Source organism: Oncorhynchus tshawytscha, linkage group LG21, assembly GCF_018296145.1.
Source record: "Oncorhynchus tshawytscha isolate Ot180627B linkage group LG21, Otsh_v2.0, whole genome shotgun sequence".
Classification (NCBI taxonomy): Eukaryota; Metazoa; Chordata; class Actinopteri; order Salmoniformes; family Salmonidae; genus Oncorhynchus; species Oncorhynchus tshawytscha.
In genome coordinates, this window is record NC_056449.1 from 36,800,392 (window position 1) to 36,813,218 (window position 12,827).

Genomic DNA, 12,827 nt, shown 5'->3' on the forward strand with positions numbered 1-12,827 from the left:
GCCCCATTGAAGCGTGTGCATAATTTTCGTGATGTTGTCAGGTAATCCGTCTATACTTGTAAACAAAATAACGTTTTGGTTGGATTCTTGATGTTTGGTTTACTGTTTGAACAGTTGCTGAGATTACATTTGGTTATCAATGAAAAATAGACCGCTTTGATGAATAGCCTATAGATCAAATCAAGGAACGATGTGACAACATTGCCCCCACGGATGCGGAAGGAACCCCGGAGGAGCCGTTCCTTTTGTGGCGAAAGACGACATTGAAACTCTGCTACTGTACCTTCCATCTCCGTTGTGTGCGAATTTACCTTTAGGCCACTGAATCTTAGGAATATGATCTTACAAATGGTAATAATGACAATTTGTATTTTTATTTAATTTAAATGAGTAGCATTTATGTAACATGTTTTTAAAAGTCAATTATAGCAAGCCTAATCCAATCATAAAGCGAAGAGAGAAATAATTGTCTCCTCAAGGGCTTTTTGCTAGTTAACAATAGAATGAATACAACAACCTACGGACATAATTTATTGTTTGACATTTTTTAAAATACTTTTTTTATGATTATACACAGATACTTGAGCTGTGGAACAGATCCTTGAGCTGTGTAAACAGAAAGCAATAGTCCAACTCTTGACAATTCTTTAAAAAAAAAGGTCAAAGAGATTTTTGTTCAGAAAACCTTTAATTGTAATTAGAATTACTTATAATGACATATTTCAATAAATATTTAGTTATATACAGTTACAGCAGAAATTGTACATTCCTTTTTTTTTCTTTCAAATTGCTAACATTTTTGTACAAGCCAAAAATATCTGCCATTGTGTTTATATTCATGCAAAATATTCAGTGTTTTCACATTTTAATCAAATAAAAAAAAAGGATTTGCTGAACTTTTTTCCTTCTTCTGAAGTGCACTCTTGGATTATTATCATAACTGTAATTAGCAAATCAAGATGTGCACTTTGTGCCAATACACAATATTTAAGCAAGTAAAACTAAATTAAGGCCATTCCAACTTGTGTGCTAAAAATGAATAAAAAGACATAAATAGAAATGTTTCTATTTTTGTGTACAGTTCAGTTCATGACTGGTTATTTGTGTCCATCTCTATCACTGGGTGGTGAGTGCATCACCACAACCAGGGCATCTGATATATTCAAAAGACAATAAACAGAATCAAACAGCTGTTGTTATCAGCAATTACTAACAAATCATAACATGCTAGTTGAATTTCATACTTTTAAAATGTTCATATTGCACTGTCCTATATGCCAAATATTATATGAACTTCCTTCATTGTCAATAATATTTGGCATTATGATAGGTCAGGTTGATATGAAGGGGAGGAAGTCCTATCTGTTCAATGGAGGGTTTCTCCATCAGTGAACATTCCTACCACTTCCATACTTTGAACATTGATCTGCTGAGCAATTAAGTTAAACATACAATTCTTGTTGTAGAATGTGTCAGTGTTCTAGAATACATTAGACCTTGTTGAAGTTGTCTATTCAGAGCATTAAGTGTCATTTCCATCTTGAATAACATAATAAACAAAGTAAGCCTTGTCCGAGCCCCTGCCCCTTGTCCCGTAGGGCAGGAGCCTATCAGGGTCAGGGTAAATTCCAGAAATTCAATTCCAATTCAATTCTTTCTGCCTATTCATTTCCCATGTATTCAATTCTAATTCCAGCTCGATTCTGAATTGAATTAAAATTCAATTTAAATTGGAATTGACCCCAACCCTGGAGCCTATCTCCTGTTTCTGTAGCATGAGGCAGCTTGATGTACAAGTACACACCCTGGACAGGGCGCTAGTAATAATGCACCTTAATAAGCATTTGGTTACAATAAATCTATATAGCATTGTCCCAAGTGCAGTGATCCTTCACATGGTCAGGGCATAGAGTTCAATCCATAACTATTGAATGGATGAGTGAATATCATGATGGTTGAGTGGAGGTACATGATATGACTAGTTCCTAGTTTGTTGCATATTCAACATTGGATAGCATCTTATTTAATGGATAGTTTTGTCTGAGGAAGTCAAAACTGAAGAAAGATTCATGGTCAAATTCTGTACTGAAGTATTACAGCCAACAAATAAATACTGTATCTATCAACAAATCATTCAGCACTTTCAAAACATATTGATTACTGTGCTGATATTTTAAAAGGCCCTTTATGTTTTAACCCTATTCTAACAATGAACTTTTATAAATGCATAGTTTTGGGTAAAGCATAACATTATAAATTACATAAGTATACCCCATGTAGAAAAGTTAATTTTCTGTGATGAAATAACACTAATGCAAAAACATAGACCTTCAAATCAATTTACCCACATGGACTGTGTCTGTTAAAAACACACACACATCTTTTGACAAATACAGCCTCAACTGGAAGGTAAATATGAATTACTGGAAGATAATAAGAATTTAAGAAATAATTGACCGAAATGTAAAATATTGTTATAATCTCTTGTGCAAGTCCATCAAGCCTCAAACATCAAACTACCTCAAACTATCATTAACACATTCGGAAAATCTATGACCTGTTGAAGTAATGGATCTATGTTAAATCTATGACCTGTTGAAGTAATGGATCACACTTTTCAAGAAGAAGAAGAAAGAACAGGGATGAAGAAGCAGAGAAAACGTTTCATATCAAAATATATAATATTGTTAATTGAATAGCATCATATTACCACAAAAAGAAATGGAAGCACTTTATCCACACACTGGGAAGTCAATGGAAAGAACTGAATCAATCTAAAGTTACGACAACAAAACCTAAACAATATCCTGAACCAGTGCATAATATCTGTTGCAAAGGTATTCTGGCATCTTTCCCCTTACGTCATCATATTCAAAACCGAACCAGGAAGGCAATGATCATAGGTTAACAAAATACTTATTTGGTTTGGAATAAAAACCAAGTAGAGGAAAATAACATTTGGCATTAAAGTTAAATGCAAAAACTCACTCGACCAGTGTTTATTTAAACTGTGTCCGAGTCTCCCATCCATGATGATGTGTCGCAGGCCATACTTCCTGTGGTAGCAGTAGTGTAGTCTTTATTTCTGGGTCTTGGTGACAGCACTTTAGGCTAGCTAAACAATGTCCCAGAGGTGGGGCTACAGAGAGCAGAGAGTCTTAAATATGCAATATGAAAAGCCACTGTAGCTTGGCCCGTTTGTAGTTGAATGTAAATGTGTGGAGAACAATGGTCCTAGGAGGAGGGTGAATAGTTTACATTATGCTTAAGGGTGTAGATCTGAAGGCCTCGTGTGTGTTGGTATGTATGTCCACCATTGGAAAGATGAGCACTGTGATCTGTGATGTCTTAAATTAAAAAAAAAATGGATGGCTCACAAGTTCAAACCGATTCATGATAATGTTTTGTAAATGGTAAAGCTAATTTAAAAAAAATAATTGCATATATTAATTATTGCATAGAAAAGCCTGGTGAGAAGTAATGGATTTCAGTATCTTAAATCAAGCCACGGACTAGTTGAATGAATGTATTAATCAATCAGTTTCACAGTATACTGTAGTATTGTGAACTATTACATGTGCGGCATTACACGCAAATGAGAACATTGTGCCGATCGTTGTTGTTAAGGTATCAAACTATTTACCATGATTTTGAGTGAATATCTTTCAGGCATATTTAGTAAATGATGATTATAATGCATATGTTTTTTTTTAGCTACATTATTAATGTGTGTAAATATATTAATGGTAATAATTGTTAAGGTACAGTAGGTGTTTTCTTGTTTTAATCTTAACTCACTACATTTTTCTCCATTGCCTGCTGGGTATCTTACCGTAACTGGGTAATAAACTGTGAAAATAACGTAAACAAATGTTAACAGTACAGCTTCAATGAAATGAGTAGGAAGAATCAGGATTAAATTATTATTATTTTTTTCCAGTGTAGATTCACTTTTAATGAATCATATTTTGATTTAAGTACCAAATCCTTAAAAAAAAGCACATGGATAAATGAATGAATGAATGCAACAATGAGGATATGTGAATGATGGCAAATGTCCCTTTAGAATTTAGAGTTCCCAAGAAGAGCTTGAGCTGATTACATGATATATACTTGACACGAAAATTAAAAACGATATGCAATTGAGAAATAAAGTTAAGGGCCGACAGAGGAACACGTTGACATTAATAAATAAAGTTAAGGGCAGACAGAGGAACACGTTGACATTAATAAATAAAGTTAAGGGCAGACAGAGGAACACGTTGACATTAATAAATAAAGTTAAGGGCAGACAGAGGAACACGTTGACATTAATAAATAAAGTTAAGGGCAGACAGAGGAACACGTTGACATTAATAAATAAAGTTAAGGGCCGACAGAGGAACACGTTGACATTAATAAATAAAGTTAAGGGCAGACAGAGGAACACGTTGACATTAATAAATAAAGTTAAGGGCCGACAGAGGAACACGTTGACATTAATAAATAAAGTTAAGGGCAGACAGAGAACACGTTGACCACAGCGGTTAGAAACAACAGAATATTATTTTGACTCATGAAGCTTCCTTCATTTAGTTGATAGCAGCATCAACCACATCTCAGTTGAAATCTCAGTTTTTCGTTGAGGGCTCAGGGAGCGTTGATAAGTGCTTGCAACACACATTGAAGCTAATTGAGATATATAGGACACACGATCCTTGCGACACTTTATTAACGGAAACACTAAAATCGTCTTAGTATCCTTTTAAAAATCCATCCCTCGTGTTCCATCCAGACATCTGCCTTTCGAGAGAAATAACAGTTTTTAAATAGATGATAGATATATACTATATTACAGTGCTGTGTGTTTCCCCAACTTCTTCTTCTTCTTCTTTAGAATGCAGTGTCTGTCTTCTTTGAGTTGCGAAAATAAAACTAACACTTCTTAGAAGAACATCTCTTTCTTTCTAAATTCTCAGTTATCATAAATTCCCAGATGTATCGGTAAAAGTCGTAACATTTACTGATTTATCCTTTTGTAAATATTTTGCCACATTCATATATCATGCATTTTACTGCATTGCTATTGCACTGGTCCGGATTATTCAGGTTGAAAAGAGGGGGGGCGGGTATAAAATAAAATAACAAATATTGATAAATAACCTTTGCCAAGGCGATAGCCACCAAAAGCAAGTGAGCAAGTGAAGAGCGAGGAGTATTGGGTTTGGGAGAAGGATGGTGTGGTATTGAACTCTCTCTCTTCCCTTGCTTACGTCATCTGGTGTACATCCGTGCTTCGGATGATCTTGTATACGAGCCAGTAGAAAATATTAAAAATGAGGAAGACTAGCGGGAAAGCCACGCGAGAGACCGTGTCGATCCTCTTCGCGCGGCCGATGAAGAGCTTGCGCATCTCTTCCACCGTTTTCTCCTGAGGGCCGGCAGTGGCGGTCGGGGCGTTGTTGTTGTTCCCTTTGATGGCCATGCCGTCTTTGGCCTGCAGGCAGGCTGGGCCCATGCCATAGGCGGTGAAGCTGAACCGGCCCTCACCGCCCTCATCCTCCTGTAACACAGCCGAATATTCATTCTGTTAGGAATCAAAAAACACATTACACATTTGATATCCAGGCCTGTTCTCTCTCTGTATATCTCTTAAAGGACCACACCGTAAGTCGTAAAAACATTTGTTGAAAATCATAGTGGGCATTCAAAGAAAAGGCTCTTAACTGGCTTAAATCATAGTGGGTCTTCAAGGAAAAGGCTCTTAACAGATTTCGTGAATTGAAAACACATATAATGGCTGTGAAAATCACAGTGGGCCTTTAAGTAATGCAGAGACATATTAACTAACATAATTAGGCACATATGGTTGAGCCTTAAAAATCAAAGTCCAACATGATCCAGATACTATCTCATTAACCATTGATATGCATTGTGATAAATATGGATTCACATTTTAGCTATGACATCACTCAAAATAACAAATAGTGATCAATTGAGGCAAGGTTTGCACATGTTATAAAGGACATGCTATCTCACGTTATCTCCATATCATACTACGTAAATTGCATTTTCCTATTGACTGCAATTTCATTACTGGTAGCTGGCTAACACAATCCCTGCCTCCACAATACCTCATCACACACAAACAATCAGGGTCCCTTATCTGTCTTTGCTTGGTGTGAAAAATGTAAATGTCCTCCTGTCCTTGTCTAAAATACAAGCCTTAGTTTTCTAGGTTCCATTTGTAGACTCCATGTCCTCCTTCTGTCCTTGTCTTTATACCTCCACATTTATAACTGTTCATGTGTGTTGGGCTGAATGGATGAACACACACACGCACGCACGCACACACACACACACACACACACACACACACACACACACACACACACACACACACACACACACACACACACACACACACACACGCACACGCACACGCACACGCACACACACACACACACACGCGAGGAGGGGAGATGGCGTTTCTCCTTTCTCCTCCATTTTGGATCTTCTCCTCTACTCCACTAACAGTGCCTGAGACCTCTAATGCTGGCTACGTTGTGCGTCAACCTTCCCTTGTCCTTCAGTGGTGCTGGTCCACCATTTGTATGTATTCATTCCTCCTGCCGTAGGATTAATGTGTTGACTGGAGGACGTGACGTGGAGCAGTAAAGAGGGACGGCGGAGGATGGGGTCCCAAAATGGCATCCTATTCCCTACATAGTGCACTACTTTCGACTTAGGCCTATGGTCAAAAGTTGTGTACGATGTAGGGAATAGGATGTCATTTGAGACACATATATTTTCACACCGCCCAGCCCAGGCTGTCTGATTCATTACCCGGCCCCCTAATTCAACATTCCACCATTAAAGCAGTAAGCTGGGCAGAGACTCTTATTGTATGAAGGGGAGATAAATAGTGAGAGAGAGGAATGGTGCCCTTTGGGTTTGTGTATGGTGAGGGAGACAATGTATGGCTTGGAACGAAAGCAGTATCAGGCTCAACCCTCCCTCCCTCATTTTTCATTTGCAAGTCAGAGAGAAAATCCCCAAACAAATCCAATTTTGATAAACCCCCATATCTATTGGGTGAAATACCACAGTGTGTCATCACAGCAGCAAGATTTGTGACCTGTTGCCACAAGAAAAGGGCAACCAGTGAAGAACAAACACCATTGTAAATACAACCAATATTTATGTTTATTTATTTTCCCTTTTGTACTATTTGCACATCGTTAAAACACTGTATATAGTGTTAATATAATATGACATTTGAAATGTCTCTCTTCTTTTCCAACTTCTGCGTTTGTAATGTATACTGTCAAATTTTTATTGTTTATTCCACTTTTGTTAATTATCTATTTGACTTGCTATGGCAATGTAAACATGTTTCCCATACCAATAAAGCCCTTTGAATTGAGATTGAATTGAAAAAGAGGTGGCCGGTTGGTTAGTTGTTTGGTGTCTAGTGAGACACAGAGAGAAGGATGTCTTGACTCCTCGATCCATCACATTATTTCCTCATGATAGATGCCTGTATATCTCTTAGTGTGTGGTGATGTGATTAATGGCTGAGATTAAAGAGAACTGTAAAGCCAACTAGTTGGAGGCCCCATCCTATGTTTTCTCTAAACATTTTGCCTTTGCGTGGGTCGCGGTGTCATGCAGCCTTGGAAAAAAGGAAAATGCTGATTTGCACAAAGTCATTTTGGGAAGTGTCACGACTAACCATCATCACCTTCTCCTCGAGGAGTTGGTGCCTTGCCGTTCATTTGATGATTTCCCAAAGCAATTTAGCCCAATGCCAATACACGACCCTTTCCCAGTCATTCCAATCTGATTTTTTTCCCATTCTTTTTTAATATCGTGCTTTCACTCTTTTACATTGAGGATTTGGTATATTCATTATTAAAGGATCAGGTCATCTGAGAAGAATGTTGAAGTAGCAGTAATGTTAAGGGCTGGTTTCCCGGACACAAAGTCAAATAAAACAAATACCCATCTAGTCTAGGACTGACTTCTAATAAAACAAATACCCATCTAGTCTAGGACTGACTTCTAATAAAACAAATACCCATCTAGTCTAGGACTGACTTCTAATAAAACAAATACCCATCTAGTCTAGGACTGACTTCTAATAAAACAAATACCCATCTAGTCTAGGACTGACTTCTAATAAAACAAATACCCATCTAGTCTAGGACTGACTTCTAATAAAACAAATACCCATCTAGTCTAGGACTGACTTCTAATAAAACAAATACCCATCTAGTCTAGGACTGACTTCTAATAAAACAAATACCCATCTAGTCTAGGACTGACTTCTAATAAAACAAATACCCATCTAGTCTAGGACTGACTTCTAATAAAACAAATACCCATCTAGTCTAGGACTGACTAGTCTAATAAAACAAATACCCATCTAGTCTAGGACTGACTTCTAATAAAACAAATACCCATCTAGTCTAGGACTGACTTCTAATAAAACAAATACCCATCTAGTCTAGGACTGACTTCTAATAAAACAAATACCCATCTAGTCTAGGACTGACTTCTAATAAAACAAATACCCATCTAGTCTAGGACTGACTTCTAATAAAACAAATACCCATCTAGTCTAGGACTGACTTCTAATAAAACAAATACCCATCTAGTCTAGGACTGACTTCTTTGAACATGACCTTTTGCTTCACAGTTGAAACACAACTAAATTGTCTCTCTCACAGATTCTTGCCTCAGAACGGCAGAAATTCTGGATTTTAAACATTTGTTAATATAAACCTGTATTTCACAGTTGCAACATACCAAATAGTGTCGCAGAGTGTCCCTATCATCTTTACTACCAGTACTGCACTAGTTGTTACTTAAAAATGACATCAAACATGATTTTAGACTATGTTTATTGAAAACTGTTTAAAAAGCTACAGTATCGATCATTTCTGCGTTGTACTAGTTGCATTGTCGAAACTGCCTGAATACATGATTTTAGGCCATGTTCACGTAAATCTGTTTAGAGATATAAGTCACAGTTGAAACACAACTAAATAGTCCCTTATCATCTCTCTCACTAGTGCTCTACGGCAGAAATTCTGTATTTTAGACATTGTTAATGTAAAACTGTTTACAAATATTCTTCACAGTTGAAACACAACTAAATTATAACATCTTTATACTACGTAATATATTTTGTACTTTTTAAATATTTTGTACTCCAATAACTTGTGTTTTGTTCTATGTGTTATTTTTTTGTGTGTATTATCTTTTACTTCGCAGAGAAAATGATGAGTTCACATAATTTAGCCCCTTCATGTAGACACCGGCAGAGAGTAGCTTCCACTTGGTTATCTGTCGCATGCCACTTATTTACCTAGCTAATCCAGTCTTATTTACCTAGCTAATCCAGTTTTATTTACCTAGCTAATCCAGTCTTATTTACCTAGCTAATCCAGTTTTATTTACCTAGCTAATCCAGTCTTATTTACCTAGCTAATCCAGTTTTATTTACCTAGCTAATCCAGTCTTATTTACCTAGCTAATCCAGTTTTATTTACCTAGCTAATCCAGTCTTATTTACCTAGCTAATCCAGTCTTATTTACCTAGCTAATCCAGTTTTATTTACCTAGCTAATCCAGTCTCTTATACCTAGCCCCAGTTTTTGTTCTCAATCCAGTCAGTACATTTACCTCCAGAACACACACAGTCTTATTTACCTAGCTAACAGATCCCAGTCTTGTGCTAAAGATTCCACTTGGACAGTAGCTAATCAGGCCTAATGAGCTGATTATCCTAGATCAATCAGGAAGTGTGGTCCTAATAAGGCCCTGTCATCATTAGCCAGCGGAACACTGGAACACTGTATCTGCAGTCTAGGGGTCACATCGTGTCACCTAGTTATTAATATATCTCAGTTTGGACTGCAGGGGAAAAGAGCTGCGCCCCTGCACAGTCATGTGAAATCCATAGATTAGGGCCTAATGAATTTATTTCAATTGACTGATTTCCTTATATATGAACTGTAACTCAGTAAAATCTTTGAAATTGTTGCACGTTGCATTTATATTTTTTGTTCAATATATATACATTACGAATTTGTTCCTCTTAAGATCCTGGAGTGCATCTTTAATGCATGGGCTATATGGCTGATGTTATTGTGGTTGGGTATAGGCTACAGACATGTCTCTATGGCTAATTAAATAATGTATTATTATGAATTCTGCAATTGCTATAATTCCATTGTAATTCTTTATACAATCCTTAAAGGAGACACACCATTGATATCCTGTATTCTGCAGTTGGGTCAAGTTTTAATCAAGTCAATATTTATTCATGTTTATTCAGTAAGGCCTTTCTTACAGTCTCGAGAGAAGCTTGTGAAATTACATGCAGTTTGCTATTATTTGATTCAATGCTGGTGGATAATATTGGTAGGCTGCAGTTGGGCAAGTGATTTAGTTTACTTTACTCCTAAAACCTTTCTCTCTTTCTTTCAGTCTCGAGAGAAGCTTGTCGGGTACATGTGTGTGTGTGTGAGTGTTTGTGTATGAGTGAGTGTTTGTGTGTGTGTGAGTGAGTGAGTGAGTGTGTGTCTGTGTGAGTGTTTGTGTATGAGTGTGTGAGTGTGTGTGTGTGTGTGAGTGTTTGTGTGTGTGTGAGTGAGTGAGTGAGTGAGTGAGTGAGTGTGTGTGTGTGTGTGTGTGTGTGTGTCGAGGGAGTGGGCTGCTGTTGGACAGTCAGTCTATATACTTCAAGGCAACAGATGAATAGTCTGCCTGTCGCTATTGATCTGCAGTCTGCAGTTACACCATCTGGCCAGGAGGGGGAGACCTCAATCTGTCACCTTCCCATAGAGGTACGCACACACACACATAAACATCCACACACACTAGCGCTCTCACATGCACGTACGTGCACACACACACACACACACAGACACACACACACACACACACACACACACACACACACACACACACACACACACACACACACACACACACACACACACACACACACACACACACACACACACGCACACACACACACACAGACACACAGGAAAGGCTGCAGCGTTCGTTTGTAGATTTCACCCTCATTGTCTTTCTAACCAGCGACCATCAGTTTTCAACCAGGTCAGGTAGAAGCTGATGGGCACTCTCTAGGTTATCAGTGACAGTGATCGATCAATTAAACACCAACGGAGAAACAACACGATTTCCACTGCGGCTGTTGAAGATTGGTCCTGGAGCTGAGTGTGTGTTGTGCTATGTATCCTGATGCTCAGCCAGAACCAGAGAGAACCAGAGAGGTTGTTTTATTGTGTCGAGGGTAGAAGTGACAGGTTCCTCACTGCAGAGAGAACAGAGGAGCAGTCCTCTGGGATGAACTGGCTGAATGATAGCCTTTAGAAGGCTGAATGATAGCCTTTAGAAGGTTGAACTGGCTGAATGATAGCCTTTAGAAGGTTGAACTGGCTGAATGATAGCCTTTAGAAGGTTGAACTGGCTGAATGATAGTCTTTAGAAGGTTGGACTGGCTGAATGATAGCCTTTAGAAGGCTGAATGATAGCCTTTAGAAAGTTGAACTGGCTGAATGATAGCCTTTAGAAGGCTGAACTGGCTGAATGATAGCATTTAGAAGGCTGACCTGGCTGAATGATAGCCTTTAGAAGGCTGAATGATAGCCTTTAGAAGGCTGACCTGGCTGAATGATAGCCTTTAGAAGGCTGAATGATAGCCTTTTGAATGATAGCCTTTAGAAGGCTGACCTGGCTGAATGATAGCCTTTAGAAGGTTGGACTGGCTGAATGATAGCCTTTAGAAGGTTGGACTGGCTGAATGATAGCCTTTAGAAGGTTGGACTGGCTGAATGATAGCCTTTAGAAGATTGAACTGGCTGCTGAATGATAGCCTTTAGAAGAGCCTTTGAACTGGCTGAATGATAGCTTTAGAAGGTTGGACTGGCTGAATGATAGCCTTTAGAAGGCTGACCTGGCTGAATGATAGCCTTTAGAGGCTGGAACTGGACTGGCTGAATGATAGCCTTTAGAAGGTTGGACTGGCTGAATGATAGCCTTTAGAAGGTTGGACTGGCTGAATGATAGCCTTTGATACTGGCTGAATGATAAGGCTGAATGATACCTGGCTGAATGATAGCCTTTAGAAGGTTGAATGATACTTTGCTGAACTGGCTGAATGATAATTTAGAAGGCTGACTGGCTGAATGAGCCTTTAGAAGGTTGAACTGGCTGAATGATAGCCTTTAGAAGGTTGGACTGGCTGAATGATAGCCTTTAGAAGGTTGGACTGGCTGAATGATAGCCATTAGAAGGTTGAACTGGCTGAATGATAGCCTTTAGAAGGCTGAACTGGCCTTGGCTGAATGATAGCCTTTGAAGGTTGGACTGGCTGAATGATAGCCTTTAGAAGGTTGGACTGGCTGAATGATAGCCTTTAGAACTGGCTGAATGATAGCCTTTAGAAGGATGAACTGGCTGAATGATAGCCTTTAGAAGGTTGGACTGGCTGAATGATAGCCTTTAGAAGGTTGGACTGGCTGAATGATAGCCTTTAGAAGGTTGGACTGGCTGAATTAGGTTGGACTTGAATAGAAGCATTTGGACTGGCTGAAATGAGCCTTTAGAAGCTGGCTGAATGATAGAAGGTTGGACTGGCTGAAATGATAGCAGGCTGAATGATAGCCTATAGAAGGTTGAACTGGCTGAATGATAGCCTTTAGAAGGCTGAACTGGCTGAATGATAGCCTTTAGAAGGTTGGACTGGCTGAATGATAGCCTTTAGAAGGATGAACTGGCTGAATGATAGCCGTTAGAAGATTGAACTG

General features: G+C 38.4%; 1 protein-coding gene across 5 annotated transcripts in view; it reads right to left on the reverse strand.

The window, feature by feature from the left end:
* Positions 1 to 642: 642 nt before the first annotated feature.
* LOC112220587 (glycine receptor, alpha 1) overlaps positions 643 to 12,827 on the reverse strand; it is a 90,098-nt gene continuing 77,913 nt past the window's right edge. For 4 of the 5 annotated variants that reach the window (XM_042303437.1, XM_042303439.1, XM_042303438.1 and 1 more), the window contains one exon: positions 644 to 5,542. In XM_042303437.1, the coding sequence (XP_042159371.1) occupies positions 5,249 to 5,542 (294 nt within the window). In that variant the 3' untranslated portion in view covers positions 644 to 5,248. Of the gene's footprint in view, positions 5,543 to 12,827 lie in introns of all 5 variants that reach the window. The other variant, XR_006079598.1, reaches the window with a different exon arrangement.